Source organism: Haematobia irritans, chromosome 2 (genome assembly GCF_050003625.1).
Source record: "Haematobia irritans isolate KBUSLIRL chromosome 2, ASM5000362v1, whole genome shotgun sequence".
NCBI classification, from domain to species: domain Eukaryota; kingdom Metazoa; phylum Arthropoda; class Insecta; order Diptera; family Muscidae; genus Haematobia; species Haematobia irritans.
In genome coordinates this window covers 24,080,859-24,104,168 of record NC_134398.1, presented here as the reverse complement: position 1 = coordinate 24,104,168, position 23,310 = coordinate 24,080,859, and the positions used below count along the sequence as shown (strand labels likewise).

The 23,310-nt window shown below is 24.5% G+C and overlaps 1 protein-coding gene across 1 annotated transcript in view; it reads left to right on the top strand.

The window, feature by feature from the left end:
• Positions 1–23,310, top strand: part of Lar (tyrosine-protein phosphatase Lar) — a gene marked incomplete in the record, with an annotated part of 1,210,349 nt that overhangs the window by 492,078 nt on the left and 694,961 nt on the right. The window contains 1 exon segment of the mRNA XM_075293564.1: positions 11,264–11,926. Coding sequence (XP_075149679.1) covers positions 11,824–11,926 — 103 coding nt within the window.

Sequence of the window (23,310 nt, the reverse complement as noted above, 5' to 3'; positions counted from 1 at the left end):
TTTGTAGAAATTTTTATCGAAATTTCATTTCTATGGGAAATTTCGTCAAAATTTCATTTCTATGGGAAATTCAGTCGACATTTAATTTCTATAGGAAATTTACTTTCTACAGGAAATATCGTTGGAATATTAATTTCTATAGAAATTTTCGTTGAAATTTAATTTCTATAGGAAAATTTGTCGAAATTTAATCGAAATTTACTTTATATAGGAAATTTCATCAAAATTTACTTTCTATGGGAAATTTCATCGAAATTTTTTTCTATAGTAAAGTTCGTTGATATTTTCTTTTCATAAGGAAATTCGTCGAAATTTAATTTCTATAGGAAATTTCGTCACAATTTCATTTCTAGAGGAAAATTCGTCGAAATTTTATTTCTATGGGAAAATTCGTCGAAATTTAATTTTTACTTCAAAATTTCATTTTTATAGGAATTTCCGTCGAAATTTCATTTCTATAGGGAATTTCGTCGAAATTTACTTTCTATAGGAAATGTTGTCGAAATTTACTTTTTATAAAAAAATTTCATCGACATTTACTTTCTATAGGAAATTTTGTCGAGGAAAGAAAATTTACTCAAAATTTATTTTTTAAAGCAAAATTTTGTCGATTTTTACTTTCTAAAGGAAATTTCCTCGAAATTTACTTTCTATAGGGAATTTCGTCGACATTTACTTTTTAAAGCAAAATTATAGCAAATTTACTTCAAAATTTCATTTTTATAGGAATTTACGTCGAATTTTCATTTCTATAGGAAATTTACTTTATATAGTAAATTTTGTCGAAATTTACTTTCTATAGGAAATTTTGTCGAGGAAAGAAAATTTACTCGAAATTTATTTTTTAAAGCAAAATTTTGTCGAAGTTTACTTTCTAAAGGAAATTACCTTGAAATTTACTTTCTATAGGGAATTTTCTATAGGAAATTTTGCCAAATTTACTTTTTATAGGAAATTTCATCGAAATTTAAGTTCTATAGAAAGTTGTGTCGAAATTAGTTTTTTATAGAAATTTACGTGCACATTTAATTTCTTTGGAAAATTTCGTCGAAATTTACTTCCGACAGGGAATTTCGTCAAAATGTACTTTTTATAGAAAATTTTATCAAAGTTAACCTTCTATAGGAAATTTTGTTGATAGGGAATTTCGTCGAAATTTATTTTCAATAGGGAATTTCGTCGACATTTTCTTTCTATATATATTTTTTGTCGAAATTTACTTTATATAGGAAATTTGATACAAATTTACTTTCAAAAAAAAATTGTCTAATTTTACTCTTTATAGGAAATTTCGAAATTTACTTTCTATAGGAAATTTTGTCGAATTTTGCTTTCTATATAAATGTTCGTCGAAGTTTACTTTCTTTTGGAAATTTTATAAAAATTATATTTCTACAGGAAATTTGGTCGCAATTTATTTTCTATAGGAAATTTCGTCGAAATTTTCTTTTTATAGAAAATTTCGTGGAAATTTATTTTCTATAGGAAATTTCGTCGAAATTTTCTTATTATAGGAAATTTCGTCGAAATTTATTTTCAATAGGAGATTTCGTTGAAATTTTCTTTCTATTGGAAGTTTTTTAGGAATGTTAGTGAAATTTATTTTGATAGGAAATTTCTATCGAAATTTTTGTGGAAATTTAATTTCTATAGAAAATTTTTGTTCATTGTATATTTGTATTATCAAGGGCCTCCTATAAGAAGAAACTCGCCTTTTACTACCACCCTCCCCTACACGCATACACGCAGACCTACAATTGTCCACATGTTTTCCAAAACCAGCTTAGTTTCGTTTACAAAAAAGAAAGGCATTTTAAAGAATGTGGCACAATTTCTTTCTTTCTTCTTTGCAATGAATGCGAAACCGACAAAAAAAACCGACTAAAATTGTCATTGCAAGGGTACTGGGAGAAAAATTCCCCCACCACAACCACCGTTACCTTCAGTTTGGAAATTAGAAAAATTTTCTATGGAGTGAAGTGTGCCACTAAAGTATGAGGGAAAATGACTGTGCTGGAGGCGTTATGCTTGCCACCATTTTGCAAGAACATTACACGTATGTTCTTAAATGTGTCCCCTTAAGCTACCCAGCCCAATATAAGGATATTAGCAAAAAGTATAGGGCCATTACTTTATTTCGCTTATTCCACAGAATGACGTAAAAATCCTGGTTCCATTGTTCTCTTTGTGTTAATATCAAGGCATTGTATAGAAAAAAAAAACTTTGCTGAATATGGCAAGAGTTTTTTTGTTTTGTTTTCGGTCTTGTCTAATTTTCGTTGGGTTTTCGCTACTGCGTTTGTTAAAAACGAACAACAAAGCTGAAGCAAACAAGTTTTAAATAATAATTTTAACCTTATGTCAGAAAATGAAAAGCAACAACAACAACGAAAGCACGAACAAATCCTATTTGTTTTTAGATACCAACTCCTACTTGTTTGTTTCTCTTCTGCCATAGACTTAATTTTTTTTTTTGTCAAAACAAAATTCTTATTAGGCTTTATGGTATTATGATCCTATATTGTCTATATACCAAGGAGTTCATTAGATTTTTATCGCTTCCTATATGTACTAGCCAAGGAATAAAATCCCAAAATCCTTTGTCTAAAGCATAGCATATTCATAGATAATTTTCTAGGTTAACCTTTTCCAGGGGAATTGTTTTGCAAACAGCTTAAGATTTTTCTTTCTTTTTTGCCTGCAACAAATTATTATGGGACTTAACTATAAGGAGTAAAAGAAAATGTCATAAGGGGACAATAGCCAGGATAAACATTTAGAACAAAAAGTAGAATACAGTGTTTGTGAAGAATGAATTTTAAAATGAAAAAAAGAAAATGTAAGATTTTTTTGCACCTTAAATTATGCTGTAGATTTTTGTATTAATGTTGTAGTAACTTAATCCTTAAAAAAGAAGAAAAATTGGTTCGTATAAATCGTTGCACTTACCCTTAGGCGACTGATACTGAATACAAAAGTTTTTGAATTTTTATAGAAATAAAGTTTTGACAAAATTTTCTATAGAAATACAATTTCTACAAAACTTACTATCAAAATAAAATTTTGACAAAATTTTCTATAGAAATAAAATTTTGAAAAAAATTTCTATAGCAATAAAATTTAAAAAAAAAAATATATATAGAAATAAAATTAAAAAAAAATCTATAGAAATAAAATTTTGACAAAATTTTCCATACAAGTAAAATTTTGACAAAATTTTCTATAGAAATAAAATTTTGACAAAATTTACTGGAAAAATAAAATTTTGGCAAAATTTTGACAAAATTTTCCATAGAAATAAAATTTTGACAAAATTTTCTATAGAAATAAAATTTTGACAAGATTTTCTATGGAAATAAAATGTTGATAAAGTTTTCTATAGAAATATAATTTTGACAACATTTTCTATGGAAATGAAATTTTGACAAAATTGTCTATAGAAATAAAATGTTGATAAAATTTTCTATAAAAATAAAATTTTGACAAAATTTTCTACAGAAATAAAATTTTGACAAAATTTTCTAGAGAAATAAAATTTTGACAAAATTTTGACAAAAATTTCCATAGAAATAAAATTTTGACAAAATTTTCTATAGAAATAAAATTTTGACAAGATTTTCTATGGAAATAAAATGTTGATAAAGTTTTCTATAGAAATATAATTTTGACAACATTTTCTATGGAAATGAAATTTTGACAAAATTGTCTATAGAAATAAAATGTTGATAAAATATTCTATAAAAATAAAATTTTGACAAAATTTTCTATAGAAATAAAATTTTGACAAAATTTCTATAGATATAAATTGTTTGCAAAATTTTCTATTGAATTCAAATTTTGAAAAAATTTTCTTTAGAAATAAAAATTTAAAAAAAATTTTCTATAGAAATAAAATTTTGACAAAGTTTTCTATAGAAATAAAATTTTACAACATTTTTTACAGCAATAAAATTTTGACAAAATTTTCCATAGAAATAAGATTTGACAAAATTTTCTATAGAAATAAAATTTTGACAAAATTTTCCATAGAAGTAAGATTTTGACAAAATTTTCTATAGAAATAAAATGTTGACAAAATTTTCTATGGAAATAAAATTTTGACAAAATGTTCTATAAAAATAAAATTAAAAAAAAAAAAATTTATAGGCATAAAATTTTGACAAAATTTTCTATCGAAATAAAATTTTGACAAAATTGTCTATAGAAATAAAATCTTGACAAAATTTTCTATAGAAATAAAATTTTGAGAAAATTTTCTGTAGAAATAAAATTTGACAAAATTTTCTATAGAAATAAAATTTTTGACAAAATTTTTTATAGAAATAAAAATTTGACAAAATTTTCTTTAGAAATAAAAATTTAAAAAAAAATTACTATAGAAATAAAATTGTACAACATTTTCTATAAAATAAAATTTTGACTAAAATTTCCTTTGGAAATAAAAATTTAAACAAAATGTCTATAGAAATAAAATTTTACTAAATCTTCTATAGCAATCAAATCTTGACAAAATTTTCTATAGAAATCAAATTTTGACAAAATATTCTATAGAAATAAAATTTTGACAAAATTTTCTATAGAAATAAAATTTTGACAAAATTTTCTATTAAAATAAAATTTTGACAAAATTTTCTATAAAAATAAAATTTTTGCAAAATTTACTTTAAAAAAAAAATTTTGAAAAAATTTTCTATAGAAATAAAACGTTGATAAAATTTGCTATAGAAATAAAATTTTGACAAAATTTTCTATAGAAATAAAATTTTGACAAAATTTTCTATAGAAATAAAATTTTGACAAAATTTTCTATAGAAATAAAATTTTGTCAAAATTTTCTATAGAAATAAAATTTTAACAAAATTTTGTATAGAAATAAAATTTTGACAAAATTTTCTATAGAAATAAAATTTTGACAAAATTTTCTATAGAAATCAAATTTTGACAAAATTTTATTTAGAAATAAAAATTTTGACAAAATTTTCTTTAGAAACAAAAATTAAAAAAAAAACAAACAAAATTTTCTATAGAAATAAAATGTTTCTATAGAAATAAAACGTTGATAAAATATTCTATAGAAATAAAATTTTGACAAAATTTTCTATAGAGATAAAATTTTGACAAAATTTTCTATAGAAATAAAATTTTGACAAAATTTTCTATAGAAATAAAATTTTGACAAAATTTTCGATAGAAATAAAATTTTAACAAAATTTTGTATAGAAATAAAATTTTGACAAAATTTTATTTAGAAATAAAAATTTTGACAAAATTTTCTATACAAATCAAATTTTGACAAAATTTTATTTAGAAATAAAAATTTTGACAAAATTTTCTTTAGAAACAAAAATTAAAAAAAAACAAAATTTTCTATAGAAATAAAATGTTACTAAATTTTCTATAGTAACAATATTTTGACAAAATTTTCTATGGAAATAAAAGTTTACTAAATTTTCTATAGAAACAATATTTTGACAAAATTTTGTATAGAAATCAAATTTTGACAAAATTTTCCATGGAAATAAAATTTTGACAAAAATTTCTACAGAAATAAAATTTTAATAAATTTTTCTATAGAAATAAAATTTTGACAAAATTTTCGATAGAAATAAAATTTTTACAAAATTTTCTATAGAAACAAAATTTTGACATTTTCTATAGAACTTAAATTTCGATGAAATTTTCTATAGAAATAAAATTTTGACAAAATTTTCTACAGAAATAAAATTTTGACAAAATTTCCTATCGAAATAAGATTTTTACACAAGTTTTTATAGAAATAAAATTTTGACAAAATTTTCTACAGAAATAAAATTTTGACAAAAATTTTTATAGGCATAAAATTTTGACAAAATTTTTGACAGAAATAGATTTTTGGTAAAATTTTCTTCACATTCTGGTAGATTTTTATTGGCACGAGTGGCAACCGTGATTATAGCATGTGTAATATGACAAGTTATCCCATAAAATATGCATCATTTTTAGACATCAACAATCACTTCTTTAAAAAGAATTTAAAAGTTAAATATGTAATTTGCTCATATAGCTGTAACTCAAAACTAACTTTAATATTTGCATAAAATATTTTATCCCCAAAGTGTGATATTTTACAACTGACCTCCTGTCAAAAAGTAAGCCTTTTTCTGACAGCATATCTTCTAAATCACTCAACTTTATTAATGCTTTAGTGTAAAATTGCAAATCTTATTCCAATCAAATCAACACTTTGGGGTTTATGCTATAAATTATTTCTCCCATCCTTTTTGAAATTTGGGTTTTGAAACTAACGCTATGGTCAAAGTATGTATTTAATTTTTCTTATCATTGATATTTAATGACGTACAAACTTGATTTTGTTTAGTTTGTGTATACGAATGTATAGGAGAACTTTTTGACAACAAAAGAAACACCTTCGTCAAATCTGCTACAGACTTTGTATGTGGTTTATCTTGATTTGATGTAATGGATTTTTAATATATCTTGAAAAAAAATGAACCCTCTTGAAAAAGTATTTATTGCAAAGAAACTTTTGCACTGTTATTGATAAAGAAAGAAATGAATGTCATAAAGACTGTAATATTTTGTTTCAATTAAATAATATAGTTTTAATTTACATCACCCTAAATGTATGCTTTGATTTTTTAATTGTTTTGTTTTGTTTGTTTTTTACCTTTTATTTAGTTTTTTTTTTGTCTTTATCTGCTACACAATATTATTTTGATAAGAAAGAAATAGTTTTTGTATTTATTACATTTTGCAAAGATTTTCTTCAAATATATGTGATAAACCATCTCAAGGGCAAACACTTTTAAATTTCCATAGAAATAATAGATCTTTATTTACAATTCATTTTGAAACACACAAACATAAATAAAGAAAAATATATTTTAGCATTATTTACTTTTCTACTAGTATTCTTTGATTTTATTAATACTGCTATTGTAACCGAAGAAAAAGAAATGTTTTATTTACTCTTAAATACAGAATTGTTTTTACATATAAACATTGCAGAAATATATGTTTTCATTAATTTTATTTTCTTTTCTATTTAATAGCATACAAAATAAATCATTTTCGTTTTAAAACAAAATAAAACATTTTAACATATGTACTTAACTACAGGATTATTATTGCATATCGGAAAACATTGAAAAAGATTTTTAAAATTTTTTAGGTTATAAGAAAACAACAACAAAACATTCCTGTGTGGGATTTCTATATTATAACCACGGTAGAATTCTACAAAAAATGGTAGATTGGAATCATTGATATTTTGGTAGATTAAAAATTATAGAAATAAATGTTTGACCAAATATTTCATAGAAATAAAATTTTAACAACATTTTCTATAGAAATAAAATTTTGACAAAATAAAAATTTTGACAAAATTTTCTATAGAAATAAAATTTTGACAAATTTTTCTATAGAAATAAAGGTTTGACAAAATTTTCTATAGCAATAAAATGTCGACAAAATTTTCTATAGAAATAAAATTTCGACAAAATTTTCTATGGAAATAAAATTTTAAGAAAATTTTCTACTGAAATCAAATTTTGACAAAATTTTCTTTAGAAATACAAATTTAAACAAAAATTCTATAGAAATGAAATTTTGACAAAATTTTCTATAGAAATGAAATTTTGACAAATTTTTCTATAGAAATAAAATTTTGACAAAATTTTCTATAGAAATAAACTTTTAACAAAATTTTCTATAGAAATTAAATTTTGACAAAATTTTTTATAGAAATACAATTTTGACAAAAATTTCTATAGAAATAAAATTTTGACTAAATTCTCTATAGAAATGAACTTTTGACAAAATATTCTATAGAAATTAAATTTTGTTAAAATTTCCTATAAAAATAACAATTTAATCAAATTCTCTATAGAAATAAGATTTTGTCAAAATTTTCTATAGAAAATAACATTTTGACAAAATTTTCCATAGAAATAAAATTTTGTCAAAATTTCCTATAGAAATAAAATTTTGTCAAAATTTTCTATATAAATAAAATTTTGTCAAAATTTTCTATAGAAATAAAATTTTGTCAAAATTTTCTATAGAAATAAAATTTTTACAAAATTTTCTATACAAATAACATTTTGACATTTTCGATAGAATTACAATTTTGAGAAAAATTTCTATAGAAATAAAATTTTGACAAAATTTCCTATAGAAATAAAATTTTGGTAAAAATTTCTATAAAAATAAAATTTTGACAAAATTTTCTATAGAAATAAAATTTTGTCAAAATTTTCTATAGAAATAAAATTTTGACAAAATTTTCTATAAAATAACATTTTGACAAAATTTTCTATAGAAATAAAATTTTGACAAAATTTTCTATAAAAATGAAATTTTGACAAATTTTCCTATAGAAATAAAATTTTTACAAAATTTTCTATACAAATAACATTTTGACAACATTTTCGATAGAATTACAATTTTGAGAAAAATTTCTATAGAAATAAAATTTTGACAAAATTTCCTATAGAAATAAAATTTTGGTAAAAATTTCTATAAAAATAAAATTTTGACAAAATTTTCTATAGAAATAAAATTTTGTCAAAATTTCCTATAGAAATAAAATTTTGTCAAAATTTTCTATAGAAATAAAATTTTGTCAAAATTTTCTATAGAAAATAACATTTTGACAACATTTTCTGAAGAAATAAAATTTTGTCAAAATTTTCTATGGAAAAAATATTTTGCCAATTTTTCCATAGAAATAAAATTTTGAAAAAATTTTCTATAGAAATAAAATTTTGAGAAAATTTTCTATAGAAATAAAATTTTGACAAAATATTCTACTGAAATAAAATTTTGACAACATTTTCTATAGAAATGAAATTTTAACAAAATTTTTTATAGAAATAAAATTTTAACAAAATTTTCTATAGAAATAAAATATTGACAAAATTTGACAAAATTTTCTATAGAAATAAAATTTAAAAAAAAAAATTTCTATAGAAATAAAATTTTGTCAAAATTTTCTAAAGAAATAAAATTTTGACAAAATTTTCCATAGAAATAAAATTTTAACAAAATTTTCTATAGAAATAAAATTTTGACAAAATTTTCTAAAAAAATGTTTGACCAAATTTTCTATAGAAACAATATTTTGACAAAATTTTCTATAGAAATAGTTGTTTGACAAAAATTTCCATAGAAGTAAATTTTTGACAAAATTTTCTGAAGAAAAAAAGTTGTGACAAAATTTTTAATGGAAGTAAAATTTTGACAAAATTTTCTTTAGTAATAAATATCTGGCTTTTCTATAGAAATAAAATTTTGACAACATTTTTTATGGAAATAAAATTTTGACAAAATTTTCAATAGAAATAAAATTTTGACAAAATTTTATAAAATAAAATTTTGACAAAATCTTCATTCAAGGTTTTTTAGTCAAAAAATGTATGTGTTTTTTACCATCAACAGTCAACAACATTTTTTATGGAAATAAAATTTTGACAAAATTTTCAATAGAAATAAAATTTTGACAAAATTTTATAAAATAAAATTTTGACAAAATCTTCATTCGAGGTTTTTTAGTCAAAAAAATGTATGTGTTTTTTACCATCAACAGTCAGTTATTTGAAAAAAAAAAATATTACCAAAACTATAGGTTTTAATCAAAGTTTTGCAAAATTTTTATAAAGATATATAAATTTAAAAAAGAAAGTAAAACGAAATAAAAAAATAATAATGTTCGGAAATTTTTAAAGTTTCACAAAACATACTTGGCAATTCAATGATTTAATATTACGAAAAAAAATTTATATCTGCGTTCTCACACATAATTTTCACACATGTTTGGCTTGTGATCATATCTATACAAAATTGTTTTCTATACTAACATAATTTTTCTTCTTTTTTTGTCATTTTCTTTACAGCTTTCTCGTATACTAAATAAAAAAAATTTAGATCAATGTCCCATATCATAAAAATTATATAGAAAAATCTAGCAAAAGCAAAAACTTGGTTTTAGGCCTTATAGGAGAATTAGGAAATTATATTTAAAATTAGGAATTCCTATTTATAAAATATTATTCTCTTGAGAAAACCTTAAGCGTATAGAGTCCAGGTAAAAAGTCCAGAGTAAGAAAATTAATACAACAATTCTTCCCATCTATAATTCCATATATTTCACAAAAACAACGCAATTTGCCGCTGTTGTTGCTGCTGTTGGCCTACGTGATATCAAAAATAATAACAACAACAACTATTACAACCTATGCTAATTTCAAAACAACAACAAAACACGCACACACGCCCTTGTCTATTCCAAAAAAACAAAATTTTTATGGTAATGAAATTTTCGTTGCCTACTTTTGGGGATACCTAAAAACCAAAAAACGACGACCTTACCACCATCAACACTATTATTCAACCCATGAATTTCGCTCGACAATAATGAAATTGATGACAAATTAAAATATTAATTCGTAATTCTGTTGGGGCGACGGAAATATACGAAACTTCAACTGGATATCAACAACAAAAACACAATCCAAAATATTTAAATAATTTTCCCCAAAATTTCGTTCATTTATCAAAATTCACCACCTTGTTCATTTTGGTGGTGACTTAACTGCTGTGTTTACATTGCTGACACATTCGCCAATAATTTGGGCGCCAAACTTGATATCCTTTGTGGGTGTTTGGTGCGACCTTTCAACTTTTACCACAAATATATCCCCAACCATGGCTTTTATTTTATTAAATATTGCGTGACACATGCCAACAAATGGATTTTAATGGCTTGATTCTTTACCTCAAACATCACGGCCATCATATATCTACGACGTAACTTGTTAAACAAAAACAAACGAAAATTTCCCCTACAACTTGATAAATGTCCTCCTGGCTGCCATGCTGCTAATGATGATGATGACATCGCATCTGTTCACACATCTTGTAATATCCGATGATTTTCGGCTTAAACTATATACCAAAATCAACACCATCTTAATCAACGACTGAAATTTTAAATAATTGTTATATTATAAATTCCAAAAACAAAAAAAATATCATCACTCACCCTCTTTACAAAACAAAAACGTAATCACGAAAAATTACGCAACTTCTTGTACAAAACAACAAAAAAAAAACAACAACAAATAAACTGTAATTACACCAACAATCACTATCCCCATATATTTTTAACGAAATAACTAAATCTTTACTCCAACATCATTTTTTGTAAAATATTTTCATTGAAAATTTCCACTTTGTATATTAAAAAAAAAACAAACACAAATAGTTTAAAGCATAAATATTTTATACCAAATAAAAAAAAAATCAGTCTTAGGAATTTTCAAAAGCAATTTTTGATACCTCCTCATCATTATTCTACTAGCCATAGAGTAAGTCTAGTAAAGCGAAGTGATTCATCTGTCTTCGACATTTCTGTTAATCTCATCGTTGTTGTTATCGTCGTTCCCAGATATTGGGCTACTTGTATTTAAACCCCGTTAAACACCATCGTCATCATCTACTGTCTTCAATAAAGCCGGCTATTGGGTTTTTTTGTTGTTGTGGTCTTGTCTCTTGGCATTTTGTTGTCCTCGTCCATTGTATGCTATTCTTTCGTTAACGAGGATTTCTTGTTATCATATTTACTGGGTGCTCCATCTATTGTATATACATTCAAAAACACAGCTGCAACATAAATTTGCCAAAAGCATTGCATACTTTCAGGGTGTGTTGAATTCTTCGACAAAAAACCCCTCACTATTGGTCTCTATACCATTCACGAAGCAACCAGCCATTCAAGTCAATTTTCTGCGTTTGTGTGTGTCTCCGAGTGTTTTGTTGTAAATAATGGGGCTGCAAGTGGCAGCATTGCCAACAGCAGCCAATATTGTTGCAGTCACAGTCCTCCTCGTATTGCTAATCTGGACGCCAGTTGTTATTGATGCAGTCCGTGAGTACCAAAAATAATATTATATATATTTTGTGTTACAAATTATATAGATATATAAAACATCCTGTAGCTATCGAATGGATAGATATTATGGTATATATTTATTATTTATATTTTAAATTATTAATATGAAATATTTGTATATGTATAAGTATGAATATGTAAAAATTATGCAATATTTCAAAGCCCCAAAATATGCTAGAGTTTACAAACATTTTCGCCCTTAAGATATAATTAAATATTTGATAAAATTGAAACTAATCTGACGGGCCAAGCCTCAAACTATATAAGCCAAGAAATAGGCTTAAAATTTACATGAAATAAATGTAAATGTATTCAAAGCCCCAAAATAGGCTACAGTTTACAAACATTTTAGCCCGTAATTATTATTTGACATTTTATAAAATTGCAACGAAAATCTGATAGCCATCAAGCTATATAATTTTAGAGCTTTCTCTTCATTTCGCTAATAATAATTCTTTACAAGCTAAAGCCAAAAAATATGCTTTACATTTACCTGAAATAAATGTAAATGTATGACGCACTGAAAAGAAAAAAAAAACAAATGAAAGAAAGTTCACAATCATTGTTTAAAATTTTTGTTTATTAAATCCATTTATTGAAACTTTCTTCCCTCCAATAATACATTAAAGCATGGAAGATTTCTCTTTATATATGGAAAACATTTTTTACTTAATAATAATAATATTTAAAATAACTAAGACAAGGATAAAAGAATATTCAATATGAGCTACGTGTACTTTTTTTGTCGAAATTTAGTTAATATAGGAAATTTCGTCGAATTTTATTACTTTCTATAGGTAATTTCGTGGAAATTTAATTTCAACAGGAAATTTCGTGAAATTTATTTGTATAGTAAATTTCGTCAAAATTTAATTTCTATATAAATTTCGTCGAGATTCTCTTTCTATAGTAAACTTCGTCCAACGTTTTCGTTTTATAGGAAATTTTGTCGAAATTTACTTTCTACTGGAAATTTCGTCGAAATTTACTTTCTATAGGAAATTTAACCGAAATTTACTTTCTACTGGAAATTTCGTCGAAATTTCCTTTCTATTGGGAATTTCGTCGAAACGTTTTTTCTATAGAAAATTTAAGAAAAATTTAATTTCAATAGGAAATTCGTATCAGTAGGAAATTTTGTCGAATTGTACTATTGACAAGAAATTTCGTCGACATTTTTTGTATACGAAATTTCACCGAAATTTACTTTCTTTAGGAAATTTCGTCAAAATTTAGTTGTTATAGGAAATTTCTTTAATATTTACTTTCTATACAAAATTTTACGAAAATTTAATTTCAACAGGAAATTTTGCTAATTTTTGTATTGTATAGGAAATTTTGTGAAAATTTTCTTTCTATAGTAAACTTCGTCCAAATTTTTCGTTTTAAATGAAATTTCCTCGAGATTTCCTTTCTATTGGAAGTTTCGTCGAAATGTTTTGTATAGGAAATTTCGTGAATATTTTCTTTCTATAGTACACGTCGTCAAAATTTTTCGTATTAAATGAAATTTCGTCAAAATTAACTTTCTATAGGAAATTTCTTCGAAATTCACTTTTATATTGGGAATTTCGTCGAAATGTTTTTACTATAGAAACTTTAAGAAAAATTTAATTTCAATAGGATATTCCTTTCTATAGGAAATTTTGTCGAGTTGTACAACCGACAAGAAATTTCGTCGACATTTTTTGTATACGAAATTTCGCCGAAATTTACTTTCTTTAGGAAATTTCGTCAAAATTTACTTGTTATAGGAAATTTCTTTAAAATTTACTTTCTACACGGAATTTCACGAAAATTTAATTTCAACAGGAAATTTTGCCATTTTTTGTTTTGTATAGCAAATTTCGTGAAAATGTTCCTCCTGTAGTAAACTTCGTCAAAATTTTTCGTTTTAAATGAAATTTCCTCGAAATTTAATTTCTATTGGGAATTTCGTCGAAATGTTTTTTCTATAAAAAAATTTAAGGAAAATTTAATTTCAATAGGGCATTCCTTTCTGTAGGAAATTTTGTCGAATTGTACTATCGACAAGAAATTTCGTCGATATTTTTTTTGTATACGAAATTTCGCCCAAATTTACTTTCTTTAGGAAATTTCGCCCAAATTTACTTGTTATAGGAAATTTCTTTAAAATTTACTTTCTATACAAAATTTCACGAAAATTTAATTTCAACAGGAAATTTTGCCAATTTTTGTCTTGTATAGGAAATTTTGTGAAAATGTTCTTTCTATAGTAGGTTAGGTTAGGTGGCAGCCCGATGTATCAGGCTCACTTAGACTATTCAGTCCATTGTGATACCACATTGGTGAACTTCTCTCTATAGTAAACTTCGTCCAAAATTTTCGTTTTAAATGAAATTTCCTCGAGATTTCCTTTTTATTGGGAATTTCGTCGAAATTAATTTTCTATAGAATTTTTTGTTTTGTATAGGAAATTTTAGTTTTGTATAGGAAATTTCGTGAAAATTTTCTTTCTATAGTGAACTTCGTCCAAATTTTTCGTTTTAAATGAAATTTCGTCGAAATTTAATTTCTATTGGGAATATCGTCGAAATTTCATTTCTATTGGGAATTTCGTCGAAATGTTTTTTCTATAGATAATTTAATGAAAATATTATTTAAAAAAAAAATCCTTTTTGTAAGAAATTTTGTCGAATTGTACTATCGACAAGAAATTTCGTTGACATTTTTTGTATACGAAATTTCGCTGAAGTTTAATTTCTTTAGGAAATTTCGTCAAAATTTACTTGTTACATGAAATTTCTTTAAAATTTACTTTCTATACGAAATTTCACGAAAATTTAATTTCAACAGGAAATTTTTGCCAATTTTTGTTTTGTATAGGAAATTTCGTGAAAATTTTCTTTCTATAGTAAACTTCGTCCATATTTTTCGTTTTAAATGAAATTTCCTCGAAATTTAATTTCTATTGGGAATATCATCGAAATTTCCTTACCTATGGGGAATTTCGTCGAAATGTTTTTTCTATAGAAATTTTAAGGAAAATTTAATTTCAATAGGAAATTCCTATCAGTAGGAAATTTTGTCGAATTGTACTATCGACAAGAAATTTCGTCGAATTTTTTTTTGTATACGAAATTTCGCCGAAATATACTTTCTTTAGGAAAATTCGTCAAAATTTATTTGTTATAGGAAATTTCTTTAAAATTTACTTTCTATACAAAATTTCACGAAAATTTAATTTCAACAGGAAATTTTGCCTATTTTTGTTTTGTATAGGAAATTCCGTGAATAGTTTCTTTCTATAGTAAACTTCGTCGAAATTTTTCGTTTTAAATGAAATTTCGTCGAAATTTAATTTCTATAGGGAATATCGTCGAAATTTCCTTTCCTATGGGGAATTTCGTCGAAATGTGTTGTGTAGGCAATTTTGTAAACATTTTCTTTCTATAGTGAACTTTGTCCAAATTTTTCGTTTTAAACGAAATTTCCTCGAAATTTAATTTCTATTGGGAATATCGTCGAAATTTCCTTTCCTATGGGGAATTTCGTCGATATGTTTTTTCTATAGAAAATTAAGGAAAATATTATTTCAAAAGGAAATTCCTTTCTGTAGGAAATTTTGTAGAATTTTACGATTTCGTCGACATTTTGTGCATACGAAATTTCACCGAAATTTACTTTCTTTAGAAAATTTTGTCAAAATTTATTTGTTATAGAAAATTTCCTTAAAATTTACTTTCTATACGAAATTCCACGAAAATTTAATTTCAATTGGAAATTGCGCACATTTTGTTTATAAGAAATTTCGTGAAAATTTGCTTTCTATAGTAAATGTTTTCAAAATTTACTTCTCCATAGGAAATTTACCCGATTTTTTTTTAAGAAAATTTCCTCGACATTTTTTTTCTACATGAAATTTTATGAAAAAAATTATTTTTTATAAATTTCTATAAACAATTTCATATCCATTTTCCTGCCATAGGAAATTTCTCGTAACTTTACTTTCACCTAGAAATTTCTTTGAATTTTTGTTTTCTATAGGAATTTTCGTGGAAATTTTATTTCTATCGAAAATTTGTTAAACTTTACTTTCTGTAGAAAATATAGAAAATTTCGTCGACATTGTATAGGAAATTTCGTTGACATTTTTTCTTTAGGTCATTTCACGGAAATTTAATTGCAACAGGAAATTTCGTAAATTTTTTTGTTTGGAAAAATTTATTTTCTATAGAAATGCTCGGCGACATTTTCGTTCTTCGTTGACATTTTTTTCTATAGGGAACTTTGTCGATATGTACTTTTTATACGAAATTTTACGAAAATTTGATTTCAACAGAATTATCGCCGATTTTTTGTATACGGAATTTCGTGGATAGTTTCTTTCTATAGTAAAGTACGTCAAAATTTACTTTTGACCGGAAATTTTCTTTAAACTTTACTTTCTACACAAAATTTCACGAAAACTTAATTTCAACAGGAAATTTCGTGGAAATTTTCTTTTTATAGCAAGTTTCGTCAAACATTACTTTCTATAGGAAATTTTGTTGAAATTTACTTCATATAAAAAATTTCGTCGAAATTTACTTTCAATAGGGAATTTACTCGAAATGTACTTTCTATAGGTAATTTCATCAAAATTTACTTTTGTTAAGAAATTTCCTTAAAATTTACTTTCTATATGAAATTTCACGAGAACTTAATTTAAACAGAAAATTTCGCCAATTTTAGGGAATTTCGTGAAAATTTTGTTTCCAAAGGAAATTTAGCCGAAATTTTATTTAAAGGAAATTTCCTCGACTTTTTTTTTGCAATTTTGTGAAAAAAATTATTTTTTTACATATCTTTCTAATTTCATATAGAAATTTTTCGTCGAAATTTACTTCATATAGAAAATTTTGTCGACATTGTATAGGAAATTTCATGGAAATTTTTTCTATAGGTCATTTCACGGAAATTTCGTTTTTTTTTTTATTTGTGTAAGAAATTTTGTAATAATTTACTTTCTGCGTTGTCATTTTTCTATAGGAAATTTCGTCGAAATTTACTTTCTATAGGGAATTTCGTCGGTATGTACTTTTTACAGGAAATTTAACGAAAATTAGATTTCAAAAGACATATCGTCGATTTTTTGTAAACGAAATTTCATGGAAATATTCTTTCTATAGCAAATTTAGTCAAACTTTACTTTCTATAGGAAATTTCGTCTAAATTTACTTTATATAGGAAATTTCGTCTAAATTTAATTTCATCGAAATTTACTTTCTGTAGAAAATTTTGTAAAAATTTTCTGTCTATAGAAAATTTCATCGAAATTGATTTTCTATAGGAAATGTCTTCAAAATTTACTTTAGGAATTTTTTTACTATAGAAATTTTCTCGGAAATTTGTTTATTTGATTTCAACAGAAATATCGTCGATTTTTTTTTTTTTTTTTTGATACAAAAATTTTATGGTAATTTTCTTTCTATAGCACATTTCGTCAAACTTAACCTTCTATAGGAAATTTACTTTTTGTAGAAAATTTTCTGTCTATAGGAAATTTCATCGAAATTTACTTTCTATAGGAAATTTCATCGAAATTTACTTTCTATAGGGAATTTCGTTGAAATTTACTTTCTATAGGAATTTTGGCGGAAATTGAATTTCAACAGGAAATTTCGTCGAAATTTTCTTTTGTATGGGAAATTTCGGGGAAATTTTCTTTCTATAGCAGATTTCGACAAAATTTACTTTATATAGAAAATTTCATTGAAATTTACTTTCTGTAGGAAATTTCCTGGAATTTGTCTCTCTATAGCGAACTTTACTTTATATAGGAAATTTTACTTTATATAGGAAATTTTACTTTATATAGGAAATTTGGTCAAAATTTTCTCTCTATAGGAAATTTCTTAAAAATTTACTTTCCATAGGAAATTTGGTTGAAATTTTCTCTCCATAGTAAATTTCGTCAAAATTTACTTTAATAGGAATTTTCCTTGAAATTTTCTCTCTTTAGGAAATTTTTGTTGAAATTTACTTTCTGTAGGAAATTTGATCGAAATTTTCTCTCTTTAGGAAATTTTTGTCGAAATTTACTTTTTATGGGATATTTCATTAAAATTTACTTCTATACGAAATTTTCAATTTGCATTGAATGCACATTTTGATTAGCATAGAAGACGCATTTCTCTAATATAATTTTTTTTTCCTTGTCCAAAAGTCGATAAGCTTTTCACTGAAGTCGTATTGTCCTTATAATTAAGTGAATTTACTTAAAAATTGGTATCATAACAAGAAAAAATAAATTTTTGGGCTAAGGTCAACTTGACTTTAAAAGTTCAGAAAAAATTCTTTAAAATTTTAAAGAAATTTAAATTTGTTGCCTTTATGCAACTTTACTACAAAGCCAAACATCTTACAAAAATAGGACATGTTTTTCAACTCTTTATTTTAAAGATGTTTTTTACTTGCAACATAGCATAATTTCTGCTGGAAGTCGAGCCTGAATTTGGAAAATAAAGTTGTCATTAAAAACCAGTTTTAAAGAACTTTGATAGCATATGAAGAATAAAATCTAAAAAAAAAGGAAAATCAAAATTTGCTTCCCAGAAGCAAATACACAAAATCCAAATTTAAAAAAGAATTGTGTCTTTAAAATATCCTAACTTGTGATCTCCGATTCTTTGGCTCGGAATCAATACCAAAATTGTTAAAGTAAAGACAAAATCTTTGGAATCGCTCATGCTTTTTTTTCAGTGTATAGAATATTTGATATCAAAACCATTAACATTACAATCTTGTCTATTATTCTGTTTTTTTTTTTTTCTAATAACCCTAAAAATATGCTTCTATTTCAATGGCCTTGATGTATTCAAATATATACAATACGATGGCTTTACGTACATATGTGGCCTGAACTTAGCTTATTACTATTCCAAATATATTTATTTCTGGTAGCTTTTAGAAAAACCCACAATTTCCAACCATACATATAAATGTATCCAGAAAAAGCAATTAATAAAACTGCACATACTCATTTCCTTTCGTATTAATCATGGTCTAGGTTCATTTTTTATACTCGCCTTTTTTTCCTCTTTATTGTGTTTAAAACAAATTATTTCATTTCAAATAAATAATACAGAGTCATACATTTGGTGATGTTTGATGGTCAGACAGCAAAACAAAACATATAGGGGAAAAAACAACACCAAGGACATAGTCCTTTTGCGATGTCAAAAGTAGAAAAGAATCTACACCAAATATTGTCTGTTAATTTTTTTTGTTTTTTTTTTTGTTTGCGGCACGTTCATTGTTCATTGTGGTCTCAAAAGCACAGTGATATAGAAAGCAAACAATGAACACATAGTGAACATATATTTTGGCAATAAATCTAAATAATAGAACACTGCTAAAAATGACCATAAATTAAAAGTGAATGCTTCAAAAAATAAATGAAACATAATAGAACAAAAAACCAATATTTGTAAGGGAGCAATAGATACAAAGTTAGGTCACTTGATGAATAGTCTACATTCTATATGGGGCTTTTCCTGGAAAACAAACCAGCCCACACGGTTTTACAAAATATGTGTTATATAGAAAAAGAATTTGGAAAAATTGTTGCATACTTTTAGGTTGTATATGTATTATTTAATTTATATAAAGTTAATGTGTTAAACTATATACCTGTGGTAAAACTATTTATATAATATCCTCCAATTGCTATAGAAGTGGTGTTTCCTTCTTCCACTAGTTTGAGTTAAGTCTGTTCAATTCTTCAAAATTTTTATTGAAAATCTGAAGGAATATATTTTTCCTTTCCTACGGAATTAAATTTCCATTTTTACATGAACTTGCTCATAGTCATAGAAACATCGAATACACATAACCCATAACATAATAGGCATTTTTTGTTTGCATTCGTTCGTACATATTTGAGGATCTAGTGCCTCTTGTATAGAATGCTAAACTTGTGTATGTGGATGAATGTCTTATATTTGTGTGAACCACAAAACAACAGCAGAGGGGGGCAAAATAATAAACACCCATTTGTGTTAATTTTATTTTATGTCACTTCATTACCTTACATCTACAACTTATTTTCCTTTTTCCTTCGTCCAACAGATGAAGCTTCGTTAAGCCTAATGTCCTTTTTTTGGGTGTTTGGTCTCCACTAATGCTCTCTTGCCAATAGTAAGCGTACCCATCAAGTTTGGTCTTTCGTATTATCTTTAGCATTAACTTCCTAAACAAATAATCGCCTAAACATTAGTTTTCGTTGATTTCTATTGGTATGGCTTAAGCGGAAGAAACCCATAGGATGCAAGGTCCTTTTATATATCCTTTTGTTTAAGTAATACTTCCTTGATTGTGTGTTTCTCTAGAGAGGGTAGATTAGTAGTGTTTTTTTTTCCAAAACAAACAAGGAAATTTATTAATAATTTGTTGCATACTTTTGGGGATCACACAAAGTGTTATTGTATATAGAAAAAAGGAAAGAATGAAAGGATGAAAAAATTTTAACTCAAAATTTAAGTCAAAACCATTAAATTAAGCAAACATTTTATTTTTGATAAAAAGACGTAGTGTTTCTTCCTACAAAAGGAAAATTAGCAGTGATTTTTGGCAAGAAAAATAAATTTCTCAATAAATTATTGGACATTTATTATTAAGTTGTTGCATACTTTTGGGGATAACACAAAGTATAATTGTATATAATAAGTATGAAAGGATGAACAAATTTTAACTCAAAATTTAAATCAAGACCCTTAAATTAAGCAAAAATTCTATTTTTGATAAAAATAAGTAGTGTTTCTTCCTGCAAAGGGAAAATTAGCAGTGGTTTTTGGCAAGAAAAATACATTTCGCAATAAATTATTGGACATTTATAATTAATTTGTTGCATACTTTGGGGATAATAAAGTATAATTGTATATAAAAAAGCAAGAATAAAAGGATGAAGGATGAAGAATAAAAGGATGAAAATTTTAACTCAAAATTTAAGTCAAGACCCTTAAATTAAGCAAAAATTCTATTTTTGGTAAAAAAGACGTAGTGTATCTCCCTACAGAGGGAAAATTAGTAGTGGTTTTTATCAAGAAAAATAAATTTCTCAATAAATTTTTAGATATTTATTATTAATTTGTTGCATACTTTTGGGGATAATAAAGTATAATTGTATATAAAAATCGCAAGAAAGAAAGGATGAAGGATGAGCAAATTTGAACTCAAAATTTAAGTCAAGACCCTTAAATTAAGCACAAATTCTATTTTTGATAAAAAAAAAAGTAGTGTATCTCCCTACAGAGGAAAAATTAGTAGTGGTTTTTAAAAAGAAAAGAAAAATTCTCAATAAATTGTGGGATATTTATTATTAATTTGTTGCATACTTTTGGGGATAATAAAGTATAATTTTATATAAAAAAGCAAGAATAAAAGGATAAAAAATTAAACTCAAAATTAAGTCAAGACCATTAAATTAAGAAAAAAATCTATTTTTGATAAATAGACGTAGTGTTTCTTCCTACAGAGGGAAAATTAGTAGTGGTTTTTGGCAAGAAAAATAAATTTCTCAATAAATTATTGGACATTTATAATTAACTTGTTGCATACTTTTAGGGATTACACAAAGTATAATTGTATATAAAAAAGAAAGTATGAAAGGATGAAAAAAACTTTAACTCAAAATTTAAGTCAAGACCCTTAAATTAAGCAAAAATTCTATTTTTGATAAAAAAAAAACGTAGTGTATCTCCCTATAGAGGAAAAATTAGTAGTGGTTTTTGGCAAGAAAAAAATCTCAATAAATTTTGGGATATTTATTATTAATTTGTTGCATACTTTTGGGGATAATAAAGTATAATTTTAGAAGCAAGAATAAAAGGATGAAAAAAATTAAACTCAAAATTAAGTCAAGACCATAAAATTAAGACAAAATGCTATTTTTGATAAAAAGACGTAGTGTTTCTTCCTACAAAGGGAAAATTAGTAGTGGTTTTTGGCAAGAAAAATAAATTTCTCAATAAATTGTGGCATATTTATTATTAATTTGTTGCAAACTTTTGGGGACAATAAAGAATAATTGTATATAAAAAAAAAGCAAGAATAAAAGGATGAACAAATTTTAACTCAAAATTTAAGTAAAAACCATTAAATTAAGCAAAAATTCTATTTTTGATAAAAAGACGTAGTGTATCTCCCTACAGAGGGAAAATTAGTAGTGGTTTTTGGCAAGAAAAATAAATTTCTCAATAAATTATTGGACATTTATAATTAACTTGTTGCATACTTTTAGGGATTACACAAAGTATAATTGTATATAAAAAGTATGAAAGGATGACAAAATTTTAACTCAAATTTAAGTCAAGATCCTTAAATTAAGCAAAAATTCTATTTTTGATAAAAAGACGTAGTGTTTCTTCCTACAGAGGGAAAATTAGCAGTGTTTTTTTGGCAAGAAAAATAAATTTCTCAATCAATTGTGGGATACTTGTTATTAACTTGTTGCATACTTTTGGGGACAATAAAGTATAATTGTATATAAAAATCGCAAGAATAAAAGGATGAAAAAAATTGAACTCAAAATTTAAGTAAAAACCATTCAATTAAGCAAAAATTCTATTTTTGATAAAAATAAGTAGTGTTTCTTCCTACAGAGGGAAAATTAGCAGTGGTTTTGGAAAAAAAAAAATTCTCAATAAAGTGTTGGATATTTATTATAAATTTGTTGCATACTTTTGGGGATAACACAAAGTATAATTGTATATAAAATGTATGATAGGATGAAAAAATTTTAACTCAAAATTTAAGTCAAAACCATTAAATTAAGCCAAAATTCTATTTTTGATAAAAAGACATAGTGTTTCTTCCTACAGAGGAAAAATTAGCAGTGATTTTTTTGCAAGAAAAATAAATTTCTCAATAAATTGTGGAATATTTATTATTAATTTGTTGCATACTTTTGGGGACACTAAAGTATAATTGTATATAAAAAAGCAAGAATAAAAGGATGAAAAAAATTGAACTCAAAATTTAAGTCAAGACCCTTAAATTACTTATTATTAATATGTTGCATACTTTTGGGGATAACACAAATTATTATTTTAATATACAATAAAGAATGAAAGGATGAACAATTCTTAACTCAAAATTTAAGTCAAGAGCTCTAAATTAAGCAAAACAATTCTATTTTTGATGAAAATAAGTAATGCTTCTCTATACAGAGGGCAAGTTAGTAGTGATTTTTTTTTTGTTTTTTGGTAAGAAAAATGGATTTCTTAATAAATTGTTTAATATTTTTGGGGAAAACGCAAGGTATTTTTGTATATATAAGCCAGCCTGCAATGATATCAGACTAACAACGACAAAAGACATTTACCTTTAATTTAAAGAAAAAAAAATTAAGTCAAAAT